Genomic DNA, 24,171 nt, shown 5'->3' with positions numbered 1-24,171 from the left:
GCCACCCTGGAGCGTTATGTGGAGACCCAGGCCAAGGAGAATGCCTACGACCTGGAGGCCAACCTCGCTGTCCTAAAGCTGTGAGTATTTGCCCTCACCCCCAGCCCCAGGCCAGCAGCCTGCAGGGTGCCACTCAAAATGTGCTGGGACCTGGGCGTGGGGTGGGGTGGTGGGGTTCACCTCCAGGATGTGGCTTCTCTTGAGATGTAAGACCAGGAAGCCAAGAAAGCCGGGGTTTAAAAAAATAATAATGAAGTACAAGGCGTGCATATAGGATTGTCCCTGAGATGACTGTGCAGTTAAGTAAGTCATTGTAAGTGGCGATTGCTCACCAAGCAGCAAAAGAGAGTGTTGCAGGTGCCCCAGGAGCCCTCTGCCCCTACGCTCTGGGCTGAACCAGCCAGGTCCCCGTTATCCCCACCCCCATTTGGGACAGTTCCTCTCATGCTCCCAGTGACAGGCTTTATGCCATAGTTTGCCACCTGTACCTGTGTCCTGTTCACCTCTGCTTAGATTTGCCACTGAACTTGACAAAAGGAATCGGGTAGCCCGAGTTCCTCTTCCTTTCAGCACTGGACCTTGGAGGGCCAGCCAGTTCTCGGTCATTGCTATGTGACAGGTGTGTGACTCTGTCCTCATGCTCCCATGGATGGGCCTTCGACTTCTTCCTCCTCGTGGCCAGCTGAGTCATCTCTGGATTTACACAGCCCTCGGGCTTCTTGTTGGGAGAATGACACTGGAGACGGTGGGATTGTTTGGCTGGCTAGTGGTCATGGCCACAGCTTTGGACCATGCCCTCACCATGCGCTAGGTATTGTACACAGCTGTGTACGCAGTAATTGGCGAACTAGCCCTGTTGTCCCTGAGTCAGGTGTGGTGCTGATTGGCCCTCTTTGCAAAGGAGGACACACTCGGGTCCAGAGCATTGAACGTGGGTGGTTTGAGATCTAGGCTGAAAGATTTGCATGACCTCATGAGAATACCAGAAAGATGTTACACTGTGTTTTATTGACTCCGCAAAGCCACTCAACTGTATGGACCGTGACAAACCAGGGACAGCATTGTCAAGAGCCAGAACTCCAGCACGCTTCACTGTGCTCCTGCAGAACCTGGAGGTTGACCATGAGACAATAACTTCACCAGGACAAGGGGACTTTGCCGGGTCTCGCATCCAGGTTGTGTCCGTTCACCTGGCTTCTGTAGCCAAGAACCTGAGGGGCTGGGCTGGATGAAGAAAACAGCTGCGTCAGAATCGAGGAGGACTCACCCACAACCTGTGGGTGCAGGTTGGCAGAACCAGCCTTGCTGGCTGAGCCTGAAGGAGGCTTGCGGCTGGAGTCTGCAGAATGGAGTGCACCTCAACATCACCCAAACTTTTCACAACTGCCCTATCGTGGCAGATACAAGATTTCCTCGTACTTGGATCCCCACTCAATCCCCATGGAAGCAGCAGTCACGAAATTCGAGGATGTGTTGCATTAGGCAAACCTGCTGCAAAAGACTCCCTTCAGTGTGAAAAGCAAAAGCAGCCCTTTGGAGGCTTACGGGATGCCTGACCCTCGCCAGATCGCTTCCTGTCACCTCCTAAGCCCAGGAAAAGAGGGCAAAGACTAAAGGTGACCAAAGGAAAACAGACGCAGACGAATGAGGGTGTGGTTGAAGAATACTGAATGTGCATGGAATACCAGAGGAAGGAGCCATTTGCTTTTGGAAGACACTCAGCCAGCCAGGATGCTCCCGGAAAGCAAGGATGGAGAGACTTCACCCTGCCTAATTTGGACATGTGATTGGGAGGGACCAGTCGCCAAAGAAGGAGATCATGCTTGGTGAAGTAGAAAGAGGAAGACCCTCCCTGAGGTGGATTGGCACTGTGACGGCAGCAGTGGAGTCAAGCATAGGAATGATTGTGAGGATGGCGTCAGACCAGGCAGCGTTTCCTTCTGTGACCCCTGGGTCGCCGTGAGTCTGAACCAAGTGGACAGCACCTACCACCAACAGTCCAAGGACCCTTGGGTCCACAGCACAGCCACCACAAGTCAAACTCACTGCCATTGAGCCAGTGCTGATTTAGAGCGACCCTCTCCGACAGGGTGAAACCGCCCCTGTGGTTTTCCGAGACTGTAACTCTTCACTGTAGTAGAAAGCTTCCTCTTTTCCTCTCAGAGTGGCTGCTGGTGGTTTCAAACTGCTGACCTCCTGATTAGCAGCCCGATGTGTAAGCCACTACACCACACCAGGGCTCCTTCACAGCAGGGAAGTGTGAGTCCTTACAGTCCGGGGCCAGAGCTCGCTTATCTGTCCCGTGTGCTCTTGTTAAGTGTGTGAGTCGTGTTGCAGAACCTGTCTCGTGGGGTGATGATGAGGCTGAACTTGCCCCTATCCAGCTCCCGCGCAGGAAAGTGAAGCGAGCCCCGCAAGTGTTGTGGGGATGGGAGCCTAGACATACCACTTCCCCAGTCCCAGCGCTTGATGTGGGTGGCCAAAGCCATGGGCCTGGAGATGCCCCATCACTGCATGTCTCATTCCCCTTTTCCAGGTACCAGTTCAACCCAGCCTTCTTTCAGACCACGGTCACGGCCCAGATCCTGCTGAAGGCCCTCACCAATTTGCCCCACACCGACTTCACCCTGTGCAAGTGCATGATTGACCAAGCACATGTATCCTTCCAGCTTGGGGGCAGGTGGAGGGTGGCGGTAGAGGGGCTGACTTGCTCCTTGGGGACTGCCCTGTGGTTTCACTAAGACTAAGGTCCCCATTGCTCATAACCTGAGGGTCCAAGAAGGTCACCTGTCCTTGCCCAGAGGGCTGGGACACTTCCTGGAAGAGGGGACATCTGAAGGGTGAGGAGTTAGGGGCGGGCGATTCCAGGCAGACAGACGGGACGGAACAGCAAACCAAGGAGTCCTGAAGGAAGACGGGAACTTGGTGCCATCTCTGAGAGCGTGGGGGCAGGTCAGCAGAACCCCCACCCCCACGCCCCCACCCCTGCTGCTTATGTCCAAGTGAAGCGTGTCAGACTGGTGCAGGGCGCTGGGAAGCTGCACAGAGCAGGAAGGCTCAGAGTGCTACCAGGAGTGGCAGCTTTAGACCTGCATTTCCCCACGTGGGTTATATCGCCCCCTAGGGGCGTTGGATCAGTCCCAAGGCAGGCCACCACAGCTGATATGTGCACTTGATCCTGGATTATGGGCCACAGTACAAAAGATTGTTTTAAAGGCAGGTATATGGGGGGCGGAGGGGGCTGAGTAATTTCTGAAAGAGGGCAGCAGTAAGCCACAGAAGTTGGGGAGCCTCTGCTCTTAAGAGTTCCCAGCTGAGCCAGTCCTTAAACTCACTGCCATGCAGTAGAACTGCCCCCCGGGTTTCCCAGCCTGTAACTCTAGGAGGGTGTTGCCCTGTGGAACGGCTGGTGTGTTTGAATGGCTGACCTGTGGCTAGCGGCAGTGTGTCGCCCAATGCCCCCAGGGCTCCATGTAGATACCAAAAGATATATGTGGCTGTGTGTTAGAACACACGTGTCGTGTCCTTCCCCCTTCCTATCGGAGAAAGAGGGGCAATTAAGGGGGGGGGCACAACACGTGTGTCCCAACACACAGCCCTATAGTTGCTTTTCTGGTAGCTGTGGGGCGCCCTGGTGGCATGGTGGTGACACACTGCAGGCTGGGCCGTGAGGTGTCGCTGCACTGTAGCTTCCAGCAGCCCTCCTCTGGGTTTGGCCTCCAAGTGCTGCCACAGACGTCCTGCCTTCTGCTGCCTGAGAAATGGGCCGGGTTGGTCTTCCGGTTCTTTCTGGACCGGGCCTTGTAGAAGAGGGCTTGGGGACAGATGGCCAGGCTCCAGGCAGTTTTCCTTGACCGCCGTCACCTCCCAGCAAGAAGAGCGGCCCATCCGACAGATTCTCTACCTCGGTGACCTGCTGGAGACTTGCCACTTCCAGGCCTTCTGGGTAATTCCCTCAGCTGCCGGGCAGGTCCTGCTCAGCGGGCAGGGCCGGGTAGAGCAGACTATCCCCATGGTGACAGTCCCCAAGGCTCAGGCCGGTGTCCCTCTCCCACATGTCTTTCCTCTGGGCCTCCATACTCGCCATCTGGCCCAAGGTCACCATTGCAGCCTTTTCCTGGGTGCTGCCACCAGCTTTCGCACCTCCCTGCCATACCCAGAGCCCTCCCTGCCAGCTCACCCATCACTGTGACCACCCGCTTCCCAGGGGTTGGCTGCAGTCCCTTGCTCTCTTGTCCACCTCGCTCCCCCCCTCCCCCCACCTAACCTCACATACACATAGTCATATTCTGGGCACGTGAACCTCCACCCCTCGTTGAGGGTTGGGTGGGTGGGTGTTTCAGAAATTCGGGCTCAGATTCTGCCCTAGGAGGCTGGTGTCCCCAGGCTTTGGGGTTTTTCCAGTGACCTCAGGTGAATTTGCCCTCTGGGTAGGGTTGGAGGCCACCACCCTTCAGGACTTGTCATCACCAATAGTGGACACTCACTCCCCTCCCACGAGTCTCAAATATCACCCCCCTCTGACTACTACGTCCTGGCCCCCCAGCCCAAACAGTGAGCTCCCTGAGACGTTTCCTGGGCCAGTCATGTCCTCCAGGCCTCTTCCTACATGAAGGCTTGGGACCACGCCTTGCTCTCCCCCCCCTCCAGGTCCCACTGCATTCCCACTCCTCAGCCCCTCGGCCAGACCTAGTCCCAACAGCTGCCCTCCTTGCCCGGACCTCCCCTTCCTGCCTCATCTCCTGGGAGCCCAGGAACAGCTGCAGCTGGACTGCTCCCCACTCCCCGTGCTCCCTGCAGCTGAGGCCACACACTCGCCCCGCTTTTTCTTTCTTGGGGCCCCTTTCCTCCGGCCCAGTGATGTCACACCCACCCTGCCTGGCACGTCCCATATGCCCTGGGCCGATAGCTAGCATCCTCCCCACCCCCACCCCATGTTCCACTGAAAGTGCTCTTGTGAAGGTGAGCTCCACCTGGGTACGTCCGGCCCTGCTGCTCCTGGTCCCCCGAATCCTGGCCAAGCTCCATGCTTTCCCCACGTAGGGAAGGTGACGGGCAGATGTATAGAGCAGGTGAGGGCACTGGCTACGGGGGAGGGAAGTTCCAGAGAGGAGCAGCTAGCCAGTGGCCTTGAGGCAGATCTGCCCCCAGAGGAGCACGGGGGTCCATGGCGCTGGCGCAGGCAGGGCAAGAGGTGACAGGGACAGATAGTGTGGGGCCCACAGGCACAGGGAGAGTACTAGCTTGGCCCTGGATGAGGCCAGCTGATCTGGGGCCAGCCACCTTGCTGCCTTGAGGTGGCTGTCCTGACTCAGACGTAGGCGTGCCCCCGGTGCCTGTGACAGCAGGGCTTGGCCTGCCAAGGGAGCTGGGTGTTAGCCGCCATGGCTACCCAGGTCAACACCCCTGTATACTTTCTCCTCCCCCTTGCAGCAAGCCTTGGAAGAAAACATGGACCTCTTGGAAGGCATCATGGGCTTTGAAGATTCTGTCCGCAAGTGTAAGCCCTTCCCTGGGGCTGGGGAGGGGGAGGGGGAAGGGGCAGGGCCTGGGGCAGCCCCTCACTGCCCCTCTTGGCCTCCACAGTCATCTGCCACGTGGTGGGCATCACGTACCAGCACATTGACCGCTGGCTGCTGGCCGAGATGCTTGGGGATCTGACAGGTAAGGCCCTGTGGGTCCCGGGTGCGAATCTGGGCGCTTAGGGGCAATCCGACCGAGGCAGTGAGTCCTGGGCAGCTTGGCAGATCGGCCCTGAAGGCTCACGGGTTGGTGGGGAGGCTGGGGTCAGAGGAAGGGAGCCCTGCCCTTGGAGATTCTGGGCCAACTGCTCCTGGTGTTGCATAAAGGGACTGAGCATGTACCCTATGCTGGACACTCTTACCTGCCTGGGGACCCAGCAGAGACCAACACAGGACACTCGGATCTGTCCCCATGAGCGTGGAGGAGCCGATGTCCGGTCAGGATGTAGGAGCAACTTGAGGAGAGCAGAGGGAGGCTCCTGAGGCATGCCTGGCCGTCTTGCTATCTTAGTTAGAGGGGCCGTGGCTATGTTTGTGTGCTTAAGTAGGGTGTGCAGTGGGAGGCCAGGCAGGACCTCCTGACCATGTGGGGCCCCCTGAGGACTTGTTCCTCCACCCACTTGAGGCACCCATAGGGGGCTTGAGCAGAGGGGAAAGGGATCAGTGTGCTTGCATGTGCACATCCAGGTATTTATTTCTCATTTGCTTGTTTTAAAAAAAATCTGATAACAACCTTTGACCCTTCATCAGTCTGGCAGGCGCTCCCACCATGTGCCCCGCTGTCGCCAGGTAGCAGGTGTGCACTTGCACGAAGTGAAAGTCAGTGTGTGTGAAGGGAGGAAGGAGCTGGCACACATCTTAGTGTTGGATTGAGAGAACCCACAGCGTAGAATTACATTGATGGACTTGACCCAAACCCGACCCGCTGCCATCAAGTCAATTCTGAGTCGCAGCGAGGCCCTCTAGGACGGAGCCCCACCGCTGCTGAGCATTCGGGCCGGCAGCCTCAGCTTTCTCCCTCGGAGCAGCTGTTGGAGTTGAACTGTCTTTGTGGTTAGCTGCAAGTAGTTACCCAACAGCACCACTAGGACTCCTCCTGGACACAGATAGCCTCAGCTTTCTCCCTCGGAGCAGCTGGTGGGCTCAAACCACTCACCTTGTGCTTAGCCGCCCACAGCTTAGCCTGCAACACCAGGTCCCCTCCGATGGCTAGCGCTCCATGCAGAAATGGCTGGTTTCAGGTAGCCCAACACAATAGGCCAGAGCTACAAAGAAACGGTCGCAGACCGAGTGCACTTACTGTTATGTTAGGCAGGCATGCGTGCAGTGGAGTTTGGAGGCTGTTGGACTTGGGTGGTGGGGCAAAGCAGGCTTGTTAGAAGCCAAGATGTTGACTGGGAGGGGGAAGAGGTCGGTATCAAATAAGAGCACACCACACCAAACTCACTGCCATCGAGAGAATTTGGAATTATGACCAGCCCGTGGGGCAGGGGAGACCTGCCCCTGTGGGTTTCCGGGACCCTCATCTTTCTCCCGCAGTGTCTGGTGGTTTCAAACTGCTGACCCTGCAGTAGCAATCCAGCAAGTAACCCCTCTGCCACCAGGGTCCATTGGGGCAAATGTGAGAAAATGGAGAGGAAAAGCTTCCCCCTGGTGGTCGGCTGGAGAAGGACAGGTGGTGGCAGTAAGACCAGCCTAGCTGTGGCATCTCTTGGTCTTTCTCGTCTGGAGCAGGCAGGCAACAGGGTGATGAGCTTCGATCCCCGTTGGCTCCCAGGCTCTCCAGGGGGTTGGGATTGGATTGGGGTGACCAAAGTCCCTGCACGGCCCCTTGTCCCTGCAGACAGCCAGCTGAAGGTGTGGATGAGCAAATACGGCTGGAGTGCCTACGAGTCGGGCCAGATCTTCATCTGCAGTCAGGAGGAGAGCATCAAGCCCAAGAACATCGTGGAGAAGATTGACTTTGACAGTGGGTGGCGGCCAGAGGCTGAGGGGGTGGGGTAGGGAGAAGGCACCGCTCTCAGCAGTCTCCAGCTGAGACTGAGGACCCCAGCAGAGATTGGATTCCCACCTCCTCGTAGCTGTGCTGGGGCTACAGGCCAGGGAGGGCTGAGATGGGTGCTGGGCCCAACTCCTGCAACACTCAACCAGACCCTAGGGGCTGGGAGGCGCCTGCAGGGGTCCCCACTCCCTTATTAGTGCCCGGGTGTGAGTGTAGCGCCTCTGTCACTTTGGGCAAGAGGTCTGACCTCCCCTGGTCTCAGAGTTTTCCACAAAACAGATGACCGGCCACAAAAATTCTAATCTAACAACCAGCACATAGTTCTGCTTACTATGTCATTTGACCCATGGGAGGTAGCCACCCCTTTTGTAAATTGCTCATTAGCAAGATTGGCCCCCTCAGGGAGTGGGGTGGTGGGAGGTGAGATGGTCTGAGGAGAGCACTTTGTCAAGAGCCAGTTTCCATTGCTTGACAAATGGCAACCACCGTGAGCAGTTTGCCGACACCACCCTGTCACCTCCCACTCCCCGGGACCTCATAGGACAGAGTAGATGTGCCCCTGTGGGTTTTCCGACAGTGGACATCTCAATGGGAGCTGATAGCCTCATCTTTCACCTGAGGAGCAGCTGGTGGGTTTGAACCGCTGACTTGGCCGCTAGCAGCCAGGGCTCATGAGCTTAGTGCTCATAGGTCCAAAGAGTGACGAGCTGCTTGGCCACCCTGCTGGCTGAGGGGAGCCTCGCAGGCAGAGCCAGGGACAGGATGGCTTGATGGCTTCCCGTGGGCCCTAGTTCATCTATCTGCCCTTTGGGGTGAGGCTGATGGTTGGAAGATGCCTGTTGGGTGATGGGCCTCCTTGTTGGCACAGCTGATGAGGGCCTTAGTTGAGGAACAGCACTGAACGGTCGTTCCTCCGCCCCCAAGGAGCCAGTGGTACCTGCCTCTGAGTTAGACGAGCCCTCAGGTTCTGTGTAAGAACCCCAATACAGCCTCACTGCTGTCGAGCCCATTCCAACCCTGTAGGGTTTCTGAAACTAACTCTTTATGGGTCTGGAAAGCCACTGCTTCTGTGGAGCAGCTAGTGGTTTCGAACTGCTGACCTTGTGGTTAACAGCCTAATGTATAACCACCACGCCACCAGGGTTTCTGGGCCAAGAGAGAGTCTTGCAAACAGTGGGGGATGGCATGGCTCTGAGCACCTCAGTTCGTTGCTGTCGCCTAATTGGCAGACTGGGAAGCTGATGCACAGAGATCTAAAGTGATCTGCTCAGGGCCACCCGCTGGTAAGAGGAAGACTTGGGAGCCCTGCCCGGGCTTCCCAGCTGCAGAACCATGCTGGTGGTCTAGGCGCAGGAGCTCCATCTCCCGTCCCCCACCACTGACCTGGTCTTTTCTCTTCCCCACAGGCGTATCCAGCATCATGGCCTCCTCCCAGTAACCACAACCCTTTAATAAAGCTTTGTGAACTGAGCTGTGTCCGCCTCACTTCCTGCCTCTGCCCCTGGTCACCAGAGGGAGCCAGAGAGCAGGCCTTGCCCCTCATGCACTACCTTATGCTCTGTTGGCCTGGGCCCGGGCCCTTCTTCCAACTTCCTCTTCCTCCTCAGATCCTCCACGCCCACCCTCCTGTCAGGTTCCCCGAGGGATTGTGTGGATGAAATTTGCGCAGGGAAGGACAGCCCTGTAGCTGGGTCTGGCCCAGTCTCTTGTGCCCCATGGAGCCGGCCACCTGGTTTTTGTTGAGACACAACCTCTACCTTGACAGACCAGAGGCCCATGCTCACGAGCTGCCAGGGACCCTGCCAGCGGCTGTCTGGGGCCTTGGCGGGGGTGGGGGGGTGTCTGTCCCTTCACCCGTTGTATGTCCTTAGCCTAGTGAGGACACCCTGTCCCAGTGCCAGCATTTGAGGGTCGAGTGCCAGCCCCGCTCATCCAGGGCGCAGCCCTGCCTGGGCTCCGTCTATTCTAGGTTCAGCAGGGCGTGCCCGAAGTTACCCACTAGTCCTCCGCTCTCTTTTTGGAACGGAGGATTGGAACAAGGCAGCTCGGTGTTGGCGTGCCCCAGGCCAGAAAGCTGCTGAATTCCCTTAGCCGCCCGCCCATTCTCCCTGTCCTTGGGCTCCTGGCCCAAGTGTTGGCCAGTCAGTCACCAGGCCTCTCTTCCAAGGCACCTGGTGCTGGATTCAAACATCCATGCAGTCTTTCACCTCAGGCACCACCCAGGGGCTCTCCATTTTATACAGGTGACATGTTGGCAAGATGACCTTGGCCAAGTGTCATTCCCCCACCCCTCCCCCAACCTACTGTTTCATCTGTATTGGGGGTGGGGCACCTCAGCGGCTGCCTCTGCAAGATGGTGGGAATTCATCCCTTAGTGTAAGTTGGTGGCTGCCCTCTCCACCCCCACAGAGAGCACCTCGGAGGCCATGGTGCCCATGTTAGGGCAGGAGGCCAGAGGCATCATGTGAGCCTTGGCCTGTCCAGCCCTCCCTGCCTGCCTGTACTCACGTGGGAGCTAGTGCACCCTTTGCCCTGTGAGTCAGACCTGGGCAGGGCCAGGCCCTGGGGACTGGGAGGAGAGGAGCCTGTGCCTCCAGCTATCCACCTATGGGTTCCTGTGCGGGTGGGCACGGCTCCCACCCTCCCACAGGGCAGGTGCCTCTGTGTAAGCTACCACTGCATGACTGGCTGTGGCTGCTATCGAGGCAGCGGACAGGAAATGGTCTCAGCCTCTTGTCCCCACTGCTGACGGCCAGCTCTGTGAGGGTTGTCCCTTGGTGGCTAAGGCCTGGCTCAGGAGGAAGAATGTCTGGGTTCCAACTCCAGCCCAGTGACCTTTGTGCCTCGTGGATTCTCTGTCTTTGCTGGTGGAGAAAATCAGAATGGGGCCAGCTTCATTTGAGGGTGGGTGAGGCGGGCAGAAAGCTTGACACCTCTTGCTCTCTCCAAACACTTGGGGGCCTGGTGCTGCCGGCTCAGGTACCAGGCTGCTGTTTCAGCTGCTTCCATGGTCCCCTCTAGACATCCCAGTGTTCCACCTCCTGTCCCCACTGGGAGGACACAGTTCTCTCCTTTGTTTTCTCAGAATATTATGAACCATTTGCCAATGATGCCTATAATAAATTCTGACCTAAGTCTCCAGGATTCCCAGACGTGATCATGAAGAATGTAGGATTCTAAAGCTGCCGCAGGCCCCACTGGTTAGTTAAACCCTGGGCCACTGACAGAGATTGGTCTTTGGGATTCACCCTGAGGCACCCCAGAAGAAAGACCTGAGGCTCTACTTGTGAAAGAGTGATGGAAAACCCCAGAGCAAATTCTAATCTGACAACACGAGATGGCCATGAGTCAGCGGTGACTCCCGCACCAATCTTCGACGTTTCTCTGTCTTAACACAACGTGTGTCCCAACATGGCCCTCGATCCCACCCCAGGAGCACCCCCTCCCCAGGTTTTCTTTGGCCTTCCACACCCCTTTGAAACCTCTGTACCTTAGCAAACCCTTGGACACCATTCTGACCCCCTGCTAATGGGCTCCTGCATTTGGAGGGTGTGTGTCTATGGTTATTTTGTCCTTGTCCCATTGAAAGCTTAATAAATATTCTCTAAATTAAAAAGATAAGCAGGAGAGAACAAAATGAAAATAGACCACATGACAACTGGTTAGCATCCATTGGCCATGCCCCTTCACTTGGATCTTCTGGTCTCCTGCCTCCCCACCAGCTGGCTGCCCCTTAAACCCTCCATGGACTAAGCCGTGATTATATCCATGGTTGGCTGCTGGGAAGTGGCCTTACAGTTGGCAATTAGAGGGAGTCTTTAATTTAAGCCTCATTGTCTGGGGCCAGCCCTCCATCTCTCTGCCCTTGGTCTGGGAGTTTCTCAGTGCCCACCGGGAGCAGACAGGGAGGCACCGGGGCCTAAGGGCCTTTCCCACTGTGCCAGGCCCAAGTCTCAGAGTTGACATCCAAGTTGGGGAGAAAGCGCCTGCCCTGCCCCAACCCAGCCCAGCTTTGGGAACAGCCAACACCCCTGGGTCTTTAGTCAGGCCCTGGCATCCCCTGAGAAGGCAGGCCTTGTCCCCTCTCCCTTGGGCTTTTCATGTGGCTTTGGCAGAGGAGGGAAAAAAAATCCTTGTAGCTTCAGTACTTGGAGACTTCCTGGCTTCTAATCCTCATCCCAGCTCCAAGTGGCTGGGCTGAGACAATCCTTTCGCTTCACAGGACTGGCCCAAATGCCCTGCCATCAAGGCAATTCAGAAACATAGTAACCCTTTAGGACAGAGTAGGGCTGCCTCTCTGGGGTTCTGAGGCTATAATTCTTCATGGGAATGGAAAACCTCATTTTTCTTCCAAAGAGCGACTGGTGGTTTCAAACTGCTGATCTTGCAAGCAGCAGTCCCACACATAACCTACTGTGCCACCAAGGCTCCTACACTGCTGGCCAGGTTCCCCCATCAAGTTGGCTCTGATTCATGGAGACCTTCTATGTAACAATAAAATGCTGCCTGGTCCTGATCGCTGATACTGTGGCTCTCCTCTTCCAGCACTGCATGGCGGACAATCTTCTGTCGTGGCTCAGAAGGTTTTCACTGGTTAATTTCAAAAGTATGTCGGCTTCCGGGTCTTTCTTCCTAGTTTATCTTGGTCTGGAAACCAAAAAGCTCAAACTCACTGCCATCAAATCAATTTGGATTCATATTGATCCCTATAGGACAGGGTAGAACCACCCCCTGGAGGTTTCTAAGAGTATAGGAGTAGAAAGCCTCATCTTTCTCCCAGGGGAGAGGCTGGTGGTTTTGAACTGTCAACCTTAGGCTTAGCTAGCAGCCCAACCTATAACCATGGCTCCTTATGAATCTGGAAGCTCTGCTGAAATCTGTCCACCCTAGATGATCTTGCCGGTTCATGAAATATTCCTGACAACAGTGCGCCAACCACTGGAGTATGACAAACTGATACACCGGTGGTCGGCAGCACATAGTAGGGACTCAGGAAATGCTCACTGAGTGATGATAAGACTATTCCCAAACTTCCTTTACAAGCCCAGTCAGCCAGGACCTTTTTCCAGTGTCTATTTTGTGAATCCTTTAAAACTTTGTTCATCTGCCTATCTGCAACCCTACGTTTTTATTGCAATTCGTGCTTGATTTCTTCTCCATAAAATGTAATCACCTTCTTCCATGGAGCCCAAACCCACTTCTGTGAATCGGTTCTAATTCGGAGCGGTAGTACTGCCTCACATTATCAAGGCTATAATCTGGAAGCAGGCTCCCACGTGTTTGAGGTAAGAGTCAGCATGTTGGTTGGTTTCAACCACCAACCTTTGGATTAGAAGCTGAACCCTTAACTCCTGCACCCCAAGAGTTCCATGCTTTTAGCTGTTGGTTTGCAGTCTCTTTCCTGGACAACCGTCCCGTGAGGGCGGAGGGTTCGGTCTATCTCGTTGGATGAGCTGTCAAGGAGCTGAACTGACTTTCGGTTCAAGGGAAAGAGATGCATTTTATTGAAGAGAACGACCTTCAGTCGAGCCGGCTGCACGTGAGGATTCACAAAGGATTTGGGAGTGAGTCCAAGGAAAGTATTTGGGAGTTAAAGGAAAGAAAGAAAAACGCCCGAAGATGTGGAAATGCACAAAAAGCATGCCTCCACAAACCCAGGGCCCATTCCTGAGCTCTCGCTGGAGCTCTCTTGCTAACGTTGGAGTCAGTCAGCCTTTTGTAATGGACGGGTATTTCGGGTGAACATCCTTCCTGGGAGCACGCTGCGGGAGGGAGGGGGAGGAGGGGAGCCCGCAGGCTTCCTGAGTTCGGCTGACTCGCGGACTTTTCAAAGTCAGCTCAAGCAGCAGCAGTGAGCAGCAAAAATGGAGTCCAGCCTGGCGCTCTGGCGGAAGCCTCTCCTTATGCCAAACCCCAAGACTTTTAAAAGCTTCTCCACTGCGTCAAAGACATGAGCTGGCACCCAGCAGGGGCTCGGTGACTTTGTGTGGCCGGGTAGGAAACCAAGCCGTGCCCGAGCAAGTTTACGGCGGCAGGGCGAGACCCACCTTATGAATCATTCATGCGTGGCCCCGCCCACAACCGGCTAACGCACGCGCTCTCGCGGGAGCGGCTCGTAGCTTCTGGAGAGGAGGCGGGGTTGGCTGGGCGTGGAGTGGGTTCTGCGCATGCGCCAAAGGCGCCGGGGCGGGTCTGGTGGCAGGGCAGCGCGCGCGCGCGCGGGAGGGGGGCGGCGGCAGGGCGGTGCGCAGGCGCGGCGAGTAGTGCGCAGGCGCCAGCGGAGGGCGGGCTGAAGCAGCTGAGGCGGTAGCAGCGGCGGCGGCGGCGGCGACTCCAGCAGAGGGGCGGGAGCTGAGGCGGGAGCGGACGGCTGGTGGGCGAGCAAGAGGCGGCGGAATGGTGGACTACCACGCGGCGAACCAGTCGTACCAGTACGGCCCCAGCAGCGCGGGCAATGGCGCCGGCGGCGGGGGCAGCATGGGCGACTACATGGCCCAGGAGGACGACTGGGACCGGGACCTGCTGTTGGACCCGGCCTGGGAGAAGCAGCAGCGCAAGGTGCGCGGGCCGGACGGGCTGGGGTCTGCTGGTGGGGGGCGGGGGGCTGAGGGTTCCGAGAAGAGGCGACTGGAGGGCTGAGGTGGAATTGGAAGGTCTAGGCTGGGAATTGGGGGTCCCGGGAAGGCACTGGCGCGTCTGGACGGGGCTTTGGGGTCTTGAAAGGGCCTGAAGAAAGAACTGGGGGCTGAAAAAAATCAATAATGGCTGAGTAGGAAACTAGAGGGGCTTACAAAAGGAATCGGGAAGCTTGATGGAGGAGTTAGGGTGTCTGGATTGGGAGGGGGCGTCGAGGCGATAATTGGGGGGTCGCCGATGGAACTGGGGTCCGAGGGAGACTCGAAGGTTCGAGAAGGGCCTGGGGTGTTGGGAGAAGGGACTGGCGCCTGGGGAGGGGGTTTGTCGCCGTGGAATCCGGAGAGAACCTTCGCTGCAAAGGGGCTTCGCTAGCGCGGGGAAGGGAGTGGAGGCCTGGGGCTGGGGGGCTCCGGCCTAGGGGACACCGAGGGCATGTGGAATCTGGACGCTGAAGTTGGAGTTTGGATGCCCAGGAAGGCAGCGTGCGGTCGGAAGAGAGAGGGCTGGCTCGGGGGACTGGGAAGGGACTCCAAGGGTTCTTCTAGGGAACATCGCGGTGAAAAGCCACTGGGCTTGAGGTGTGGGGTAGGGGTCTCAAGAGTGGGTGCTGAGGGGACCTGTGAATAAGTAGTTTTTGACTGTGTGCGTGTGAGAGAGTTGTGTGTGTAGGGGAGCTTATTAAGGGAAAGGGGAGGAGATTGGGAGATTGGAATCTCGATATGATAGGGGCTGGAGAAGCCAAAGGGAGATGGTGGAGTTTGGGGTGACTTGAGGGGGGGGGTTCTGCAGACTTGCTGAAAGGTGGGAAAACTTTGGAAAGGGTGGAGCAGGCAATATGTGAAAAGTGAGCTGGGGCCAACCCCAAGCTGGAACTCCAGAGGGAGGAGGGTTTAGGACAAGGAAAGTCGCCCCTCAGAGGGAATGGGTGACAGAATTTTGGAAGGAGTTTTGGGGGTCAGGAGAAGAGGGAAGGTAGGCATTGTAAGAGGTGTTTGGGGGAGGGAGTGTTGAGCATTCAGGAGGAATCTAGTTCCCCTTTCCCTTTTTTTTAGGTGGTGGCCAGGAGAGGAGCTGGGAAGGTGTCCTGGTTTCAGAGGGACTTGAGGGGGTAGAAGTAGCTTACGGGGCACCTCCAGGAGTGAGGGGCTCTGAAGTAGTGTGGGACACCCAGTGGGGAGTGAGTGAGTGAGTGTGTGTGCGTGTGTACAGAGGGGTTGCTCGGACATGCTGGGCTGCTGGTGGTGGTGGTGTGTTGAGTCAGTGCAGAGAGAGCTGAAGAGAGGCGGTGCTGTGTGGGTGTGTTTTTTGTGGGGTAGGGGGTCGCTTGTGATGAAGGGGGTGGGGGAACTGGAAGTCAGAGGCATTTATGGCATTCGAGACCAGGCTCCTAGTCCCAGAGGGGTCACTAATCAGCTGTTTGGACCCCAATGGGTCTTGTCTGTGTGCTCTGACAACTATGAAAGTAGGAGGAGTCAGAGAGGCCCCAGTGGTGGTCGTCTGGGGTCCCAGGGCTTTAGTGGCATTTCTCAGGAGTGGGGTGGGGGGACTGGAGCGTTTCCAAAAGAGCAGACTGACCGGGTGTCTTCTGAGGGTGGACATTGGGGTTCTGGAGGTGCAAGCTGCTCAGTTTGTTCCCAGGCAGCCTGGGTGGGGCCCGGCATAACCTTGGCTAAATGACCCACCTCTCTGGGCATTTCCTCAGTACCCACTAAGGTGGAGGTACTGGGATCCTAGCCTGCTCCCCGAATTGCCTTGTGGGGGTGGGTGGCAATTGAGAATACTGACTTAGAAAGACTTGTTTTTTGAGGGGAAGAGGAATTCAACTCTACAATAACTTATTACCCGAGGGAGGATGGGCCAAGTTGGAGAAGGTGAGGGGTTGTCAGGAGACTTGGAAAGTTGAGGGGGCAAAAGGGGACCCCGAGTTTGCTTTGGAACTCATCTAGGATCTGCCTGGTCCAGTTTGGGAAGGTGACCCCTGACCCTTGCTTTCCAACTAAGGCCCATCCTTTTCCTTCTCTTCCTGGCCTCCTCTACCACTCCCCCGTGACTCCTTGCCTGCCCAGCCCCACTCCCTTCTGGGAGTTAGGGTGTGTGCTTCTGGCTGTAGTCACCCTTGACTGCAGGGTGAGGCTGGGGCCCCATTCAAGCCCTGGGCAGGAAGCGGCACCCAAGGCTTGGCTGTGCCCTTCCTAAAGTGAAGGGTAAGGGTGTGGGGGAGGGCTGCCCACAGATGACTTAACACTGGCTGCTTTAGGTTTCCGTAAGGGCCAATTCCTAGCATGTCCGCCTCTAACCTACTCCAGCAAATATTTACACCTAGCTGTTCTTTGGAGGAAGAATAATGCCTCATTGGCAGGCTCTTCCTGGCACTGGGCAGGGAATAGTGGGAGGGGAACCATGCGCCCACCTTCCAAAGACCCCTTTCCCCAAACAGGCCTTCGGGCTGGTCTTACAGTGACGCATTAATGAAAGACATTTTGTCTCTTCTTGTCTCTCCAATGCTGAGCCACCCACAGGGTGAGTGACAGTACCGTGTGTGCCCTGTCACACAAACTTATCTTCGAGACAGTTCTTGAAAATCCAGCTCCCTATCATAGGTCAATCCTGAACTCAGCAACCCTTGAGGACTAGAACTGCCCCTGTAGGTTTCAGGGGCTGTAAATCTTTATGGGAGCAGACAGCCTTGTCTTTCTCCCCGAGGGCAGCTGGTGGGATTGAACCACTCCCAGGCCCTTAAAATATATGGAATTCTCCGGATTGCACAAGGGGTGGCCCAAGTCAGTGTCTCAGCGTCTCTCTCATTGGTTCTCACTTCTACCTGGAGGCCCTTTTCTCTGACCCCAGAGAAGGCGCCCAGCAAGGAAGAAAGGTTTGAAGCCCCTTTTCTAGGGACCCCCATAGGCTTTATCTGGCCAGTAGATTAGGCAAATGTTTTTATATGACAGGGCTTGTCTCCTTTTCCTGGGGCGTGGGGAAGGACGGGACTTTGAGTACGTTCTTGAGCATTTATGTTTCTGTGCCACGAACCCCTCTTCTCCCCAGTGCTGAAAACAGCTCCAGCAGCATTTTGGGTTGGGAGTGGGGCTTGTGTGTTGGGCTGGGGTGTGTGGGGGGTGCTCTCTTAGAAAGGTGAGAGCTCTTGAAAGGCATTGGACACAACTTTCACCCCAGCAGGAGGCAACACCTTGTTTGCTAAGCTGACGTGTTCTCTGAGACTTTGCTGCTTGTGTTTAGACCTGACCTCAGGCAGGGACTCATTGAGGTGTGAGTTCACTATTTGCAAGTTTGCTGGGGCTTCTGTTTGCTTCCTGTCGATCTTATTTCATAAAAAAGAATTGGATGATGACTGTCCCCAAAGTAGCCATCTGCTCTTTTGTCCCATTGTCCTAATTACTCACGTCTTAGAATCTGACTGAGACAAACAAATCCATAGCAGTTTTCAAAAGTGAATAACAACATTTTTTTAAAAGTGAATAACATACTGCCTTGTGCTCCCCCAAAGTGACCCAACTCCACCATGTTATGTAGAAACAGACCTTGTTAAATGAGGGAGCAAAACAAGTGTGCCCTGTTTGCCCTTTGGGGAAAGGTGGGAAAGCTCCTCAGCTACTAGCACTGTGCCCTGCCACCCCCTCAAGACAGTGTGTTTCCACACGGCTCTTGTGCTGGCGAGAGAAGAGGTGAAACTGGCTAACTCCTCCCCGGCGGAGAGTGGAAATGGGTTGGAGCGGTGGGTGGCTTGGTACCTGCCTGCTCACTTAATCCTGGGCAGGCCGGTGCCAGGGCCAGTCCCTCTCCCTTTTGATCCGCCCTCCCTGGTTCCGGCTTCAGAGAGCAGCAGGGAGCTGACTCACCCTCCATTGGAAAAAGGGCTCGTCCTTGGGCAGCTTGGTGGACTGAGGAAGTTTCAGAGAAAACAGTCCAGGGAAATAAATGAGAGTACGTAGTGGCAATAGGCAAGTGCTGCTGCACCAGGCCAGCCCACTACCCTAGGGGCAATCCTGGCTCACAGCCTCCCCGGTCTAGGGATGTCTCCTTCAGTGCATCTGGTGGCTTTGATCTACTGGCTTTAGGATTATCAGTCCAGGGCCTAAGGACCCTGCAGGTGCTTGCTCATGCCATAGTGCCTCCTGAGATGTACTGGTGGAGGTCAATTTGAAATGTCCTTTGAGTCAGGTGACAGGGGAGCAGGGACAGGCCTGGAGGCGGCAGTCTTAGCCTCCGGAGGTGGCAAGAGAGTTCTTGAATTTAAACATACCACTCTGGTTCTGGCCGACTTTGGCCAGACAGTGCCCCTCTGCCAGAGTTCATTGGGCGAGTCGGACAAGTCATCTAGCAGAAGACAGCAGAGAATGGAGCCAACACAAGAGTTGATTTGGGAAGGGGGGTTGGGGCGGTGCTGCTGAGATAAACACTTTAGGGGGTGCTACACTGACTTATCAGGCACTGCCAATTGTAAAAGCCTCTGACCACGTTTTAAAGTGTCTCGCCCCTTGCTGCTGCTTGTGTTACTCCTTTTTCTCTCCAAGGGGGTGGGCAAAAAACAATTAGTGAACAGCTGTTTGCTCGAGTATCACTTGCTCATTCAAGTTTTCCAAATTGCTGAAATATCAACATGTTTATCTCTTTGCTGGCTTTGAGTGCTTCGTAGATCAATGTGTCCCCTGCTCAGGCCCTGTTGCTTAACCAAATGGTGTCCAGAGGAGCCTTGGTGGCATAGAGGTTATGGGTTGTCAGCAGTTCAACACCACCAGCCGCTCCCAAAGAGAAAGATGAGGCTTTGTACTCCAGCATAGAGTACATTCTCAGAAACCCGTAGGGCCGGTTCTACTCTGTCCGAGAGGGTTTGGTGTTTTTAGGGGGGTGTTGTCCACGCTCCTCTCATGCACTCTCAGCTCCCCTCCACTTCCTTCCTCTCTGGCATGTCCTGTGGATGTCTGTTGCACAATAACAATCCTGTTACCTTTAAGTTTTTTTTCTCCCTTTTTCTTTTTTCATGGTAATGGTAGGCAAGTGATAGCATGTTGGCAATTCAGTGGTGGTGGTAACTGAAACAGTGACCTATTAAAGGGGAGACGGAAGTTGCTACTGAAGCAGCTACAAATCCTGCACTCCATGGAGATGTGAAAGAAGCCTTTATGCCGGCAGGTAGCGCTCAGCTCCGGATTGGTTTCCTTTAGGGTGCCTGTTGAAACATTGGAACTTCAAAGTGGGCCTGTGAGGCAACTTAGTTGTACAGTGTTGGCAGTCTAGACGCCAGAAATTGTTACAGAGTGTTGTTTGAGAGTGGGGCACAGTAACACTGATCTTCCGGAGGCTTTAGGAGGTAGAGTTTCACTCCGTGTCCAGTCTCCAGGAGTGTGAGGGGTCATTTAATCAAAGAGACCGTCCAGCTTCTGCTTGAAGTGTGATCTTATTGGGGGTGTTCTTTAATAGACTGATGGGAAGGACAGAGCTCTGCACTTGTCCGTAGAGACTTTGTGAGGCTTGCATGGGCACCAGTGAGCCTGTGTCAGGGTAGAAGTTTTGTCCAAGTAGTGGTCACCCTGAGGTCATGCCTTTTTTGGTTGTGTTCTTCCCTCTCCTCTCCCTCTCACTTTGCCGCCCAAACAGCAGAGGCCTTAGCTTGGAGTGTCCACTGATGTCCGGCCTTCACGAGAGCCGCCTGGGAGAAGTGATAGTTTGCCGTCCCTGTGTTAGCTTGAGCTGAAGTGACCCCAGGAGAGGCCTGTGGCCCTTCTGTTAGACTGTTAGATTTTGTTGAAACCTCGGAAAGAGGGAAGAGACGTGGCTGGGGAGAGGGCCAGGGGGTTGAGGAAGTTGCCCTGTGTCACCTGTGGCCTGGCTGGCTTCTGCCTTCCTGGGATGAGCCTCTTCCCCTGAAGAGTGAGGGACCACATCTTGTGTTTCTAGAAAGGGTAGAGGTGCCCTTACCTCACCACACGCTGCCCGCAGTCTCCTTGTTCTCACATCGGTGCTTTTCAAATGCCAGTCAGTCGTCACTTCCCAGTATCTCCTGTTTTGAGACGAGGGATGCCTTTTTTATTTTATTTTAAAGTAAATATATATATATATCCACTTTAAAATTACAGTGTGTATATATACTAGTGTAGTATATGAAAAACTCAGCGCCCCTGGCCAGGAAAGGACCTGGGAAAAATAACTGCACTAAACTCAAACGGGTTGTCGATTTTTAGCTCAGGCACTGGGCCTGTGGGGGCTGTTCAGTGTTCAAAGGGAGACTGGCCCGAGGAGTCAAGACACTCAGGACTCACCTGTATCACATTCAGATATGCCCTTTTAGGTAATCAGGGCTTTTGAGAGAGTCAAGGGGCAAGCCTTTTCCTTGTGTGATTCAGGGTTTAATGTAGGGTGTGGAGAACCCCTGAAGTCTCTTCTGTGTGTCCCATACTCTTAAAAAATATGACCGATGACATTCTCCACGAGGTAGGCAGGGTGGAGTGACTTGCCTGAGAACTCATCCCCCCTTCCCCAGCCCCTCCTGCTTGGCCTTGGTCTTGCCCAATTGGCTACCCCTTGGCTCATCTTCAAACGTTATGTTGGGGTTTCACAACTCCCCTAAAAGAAAAAAAAAACCATAAAGATAAGAATTGTGAGCTTATTCTTTGCTCCTCACACAGTTTTTCTTTTTAAGGATTTTAAATAGTCCCCCTCTACCACCACACCAACGCCGCCCCCGCCCCCCCCCCCCACACACACACTTTTTGAACTTTTGCTAGAATGTTTGGCGGCTTCACCCTTGATTCTTCTGAAGGCAAGCAGTGACCCTCCTGGGGAGTTAGGAAAGGCTTATTTAAGTGCCCCCTCCCCCCATGTCAGAGCAGAACAGAGTGTGTCCCAGTGGTACGGTCCTGGACATAAGGGAGAGGTACTTGCAAGTGGCAGCTACTCTGTCAAACACAATGAAGTCATCTTGGGCAGGCTGGGCGACAGTGTTGAAATGATTGAATGGGACGCTAGAACATCAGCAGCACAATTGCATTTGTGTCTTTGGCTCCAGGCAGGAATAAAGAGGCTATTGTGGTTTGTTTGTGCTTTTTAAAGTCCCTCCACTCTCAAAGGTGTGGGGCCAAGTGATGTCTTGTCACTGGCTTTCTAGTGGGTTCATTCTTTTCATCTCGGACCCCTTCCTGGCTGCTGTTGAGAGTGGTGAGTGGAAGCCGCAGCCTTGACGGTTAGGTGGCCTCGCTGCTTGATCTCCTGGCAGGAGGGATTATCTGCCTTGGGTTCTGTAGTCCGTAAAACCAGAGAGAGAGAGAGGTTCTCTTCCTCCAGTAGCAGTGCCCATTCCGGTTCTAAGAATATCTCCATAGCCGTCATCCAGAATGGGGTGTGGCAGGATATAAAATTAATGCTTCCCCACATTTCCCCCTTCCCGCCCCATCTTTTTTTAAAGCAAGCTTCATTTTGATGGTGGAAAAGGTCCGTTGAAATTGAGAGGAAAATGTCTTGGGCAGAAGCTTGAAAATGATTCCGTCTCCAGGCACCCCTGGCACATGAAGGAGGGTGACAACAGGGGGACCTGGGCGTCTGCAGCTTGACCTTTTAGAGTGACAGGCCCTCCTTACGAGGGAGGGCAGGGGCTGACTTGAGTCATGTCCTGGTGGTGGCCGCCTCGGTATGCGCTGGTGGGCGGAGCACTCGACATGCTAGCTAGTCTAAATGTGGTTAGTAAAAGGTGTTTCAGTGATCTCACCATGGAAACCGAGTTGCTGACACACTATTGTGGGGAGTGCCACTGTCCCCAAGTCAGCGAGAATGGTGGCGTGTTGGAGGACTGGGTGCAAAGAAAATGCTGCCCAGTTGGCCTCCCAGGAAAAGATTGGCAACATAGTGGTCTGGCCCTCTTATGGGTGAGCGGTGTGCACTTGCTCCTGCGCCAGGGAGATGGGCACCATGGCAGCTGCTCTGCGCGTGCGTGTGTGTGTGTGTGTGTGTGTGTGTGTGTGTGTGTGTGTGTAGGACGTGTGTTTTTTTTCTCGAGGCAGTTAGAGTTGGAATCTCAGCTATGTGACTTCTTAATCACTGGGCACACAAAGTGTCTGCATCTTTAGCCTGCTTTCTCAAACACTGACAAAAAAAGAAAGAACTTGTTTCCAGCAAAACCCAAACAGTTCATTCCAGAACTTTTTTTTTTTTTTTTAAATCCGCATCCTCCCTACCCCACCTCTGACAGTAGAAAGACCTTCTCTCCCTTTCACACTCCTCTCCTCTCCCCTGAGGAAACAGGTCTCTGCATTCAGCCCTGGCCCACGGGCGGCTTGCTCTTGGGAGGAGCGGGCTTGGCCTGTGGGGCTTTCTGTTTCTTTTTGGAGCCCTCTGGGCTTGAGCAACTGTCCAGGTCTAACCTCTGCAAGCAACTCTGGTGGCAAAATTCAAAATGTCTGGAAGCGCTGGCTTGCCTGGTGTATGAGTCACCTCTCTCAGTGGCCATCAGCTGGCCAGACCTGATCTGGGGTTTGAGGGGCTGGCAGGGGTCCAGGTGGTAAGCCTCCCTGTGATTGTGAGGCAGTTAGATGCCCTCCCCATCCTTTGAGGGGCGATTCATTTGTGCTGAGCTGCTCTGCCAAGCCTGTGGTGGGATGGGCTTTTCTGAAAGGCAAAAGGGTCTGTATCAAGATGTCTTTTTCATAGCTGTCAGACACCTACATGAGGCATGGTGGAAGAAAGGCCTGGCCGTGTGTTTCAGAGATGATAGCTGCTGAAAACCTTGCTCCGGGCCACATGTCTCCCCCGACTCCACAGGAACTAGTTGAGTTTTATTTTCCCTTGCCTTTTCGGTGGGACACTCTGGGTGGCACCAAGGGTTAAGCACTTGGCCATGAGCAAAAAGACTGATGCTTCATAAAAAACCATCCATTGGCACCTTGGGAGACAGGCTTGATGGTCTGTTTCTGAAAAGTCACAACCTGGAAACCTGCCCCCCACTCCCCAAAGCAGTTCGAGCCTGTGCACATGGGGTCTCCACGGGTCCCAGTCACCTGGAGGTGATGAGCAGCAGTGCAGAGCACAGGGGAGAGAGAGTAACCCAGTCATGGGTTGTGAACCTGTTTGGGAGTGGTTGGCTTAGGGCTCACGCCCTAAGCTGAGGAAGGTCAGGGCGTGACACCCAGCACCCCCACTCCCCCTCGGGCCAGAACATCCCAGAGATTGGAAAGGGTGTGCTTTGACCATCAAGCTCAGACATTTACACCTCAGACGTGAGAATGTTCTAGGCCACTGTCATAATATCACAACTGCAGAACAGTTCTTGCCAAATACGGCTGCTCCAGGGCCACGGACAGGGTGAGCTCGGAGAGGACTTTCTTGCCTAAAAATAAGAGGCACGTTCCTATCAAGCATTCCAAACATAGCTTGAAAATGAGACCAGTCCATGCGCTGTGGGTTCTGTGGGGGTGGCAGAGAGGGTCTTTAGGGACAGCGCTCTGGTTTTGGAATGGGCCAGCAGCCACCGAGGACATCAGATGACCAAAGTGCAAACCACTCTCCAGCCCGGTTCTCTTGTTCTGAGGCTGCTGGGGGGTGGGGGTGAGGACCCGACTGCAGACATGTACATGAGATCATTTCAGATGGGCATAGGGGCTCTGCGAGAAATAAGAAGAGCCCACCTGTGGCTGTGTGTTCAGAACACCCTTCTAAGTGCTGACCTCTGTAAGTAATCCTGTGAACCAGGTGACAGGACATGAGAAGAGCCAGAGCCAGTGTGTTTCAAGCCACTTGTTCAAGTGCCAGGGGCAGGGCTTGAACGGACAGGGCTGACTCGAGTCTGTGCTCTCTGTCACACAGGACCCGAGAGCGGCGGGCACCATAGATGGAGAGGTTCACTGGAGGAGGGACCCCGGGGAGCACCAGGCTCTCCAAGCAGAAGAGACTGAAGCCTGGGGGCCCTGAGGTCCCGATGAGTTCAGAAGGAAGCAGGGCACTGTTAGGAATGACGAAGCTAGGGGGCAGCCTCACTGGAGTCAGTCCCTCTGACTCCACTGAGCC

At 55.0% G+C, this 24,171-nt stretch overlaps 2 protein-coding genes across 7 annotated transcripts in view; both read left to right on the top strand.

Moving 5' to 3' along the window:
- EIF3K (eukaryotic translation initiation factor 3 subunit K) overlaps window positions 1–8,994 on the top strand; it is a 10,555-nt gene extending 1,561 nt beyond the window's left edge. The window contains exons 3-9 of one of the 2 annotated variants that reach the window (XM_045292729.1): window positions 37–80; window positions 2,537–2,657; window positions 3,872–3,946; window positions 5,434–5,500; window positions 5,587–5,664; window positions 7,366–7,491; window positions 8,931–8,994. In XM_045292729.1, the coding sequence (XP_045148664.1) occupies window positions 37–80; window positions 2,537–2,657; window positions 3,872–3,946; window positions 5,434–5,500; window positions 5,587–5,664; window positions 7,366–7,491; window positions 8,931–8,962 (543 nt within the window). In that variant the 3' untranslated portion in view covers window positions 8,963–8,994. The remainder of the gene's footprint in view (window positions 1–36; window positions 81–2,536; window positions 2,658–3,871; window positions 3,947–5,433; window positions 5,501–5,586; window positions 5,665–7,365; window positions 7,492–8,930) is intronic. The other variant, XM_004715772.3, reaches the window with a different exon arrangement.
- Window positions 8,995–13,877: 4,883 nt separating this feature from the next.
- Window positions 13,878–24,171, top strand: part of ACTN4 (actinin alpha 4) — a 72,491-nt gene continuing 62,197 nt past the window's right edge. For 2 of the 5 annotated variants that reach the window (XM_004715770.2, XM_004715768.2), the window contains exon 1: window positions 13,881–14,082. In XM_004715770.2, the coding sequence (XP_004715827.1) occupies window positions 13,921–14,082 (162 nt within the window). In that variant the 5' untranslated portion in view covers window positions 13,881–13,920. Of the gene's footprint in view, window positions 14,083–24,171 lie in introns of all 5 variants that reach the window. The other 3 variants (XM_004715771.4, XM_045293016.1, XM_004715769.2) reach the window with 3 other exon arrangements.

Source organism: Echinops telfairi, unplaced genomic scaffold, assembly GCF_000313985.2.
Source record: "Echinops telfairi isolate 266 unplaced genomic scaffold, ASM31398v2 ScPeMD7_655;HRSCAF=1070, whole genome shotgun sequence".
Taxonomy (NCBI): domain Eukaryota; kingdom Metazoa; phylum Chordata; class Mammalia; order Afrosoricida; family Tenrecidae; genus Echinops; species Echinops telfairi.
The sequence above is the reverse complement of the archived record's forward strand: the minus strand, read 5'-3'. Positions and strand labels throughout refer to the sequence as shown.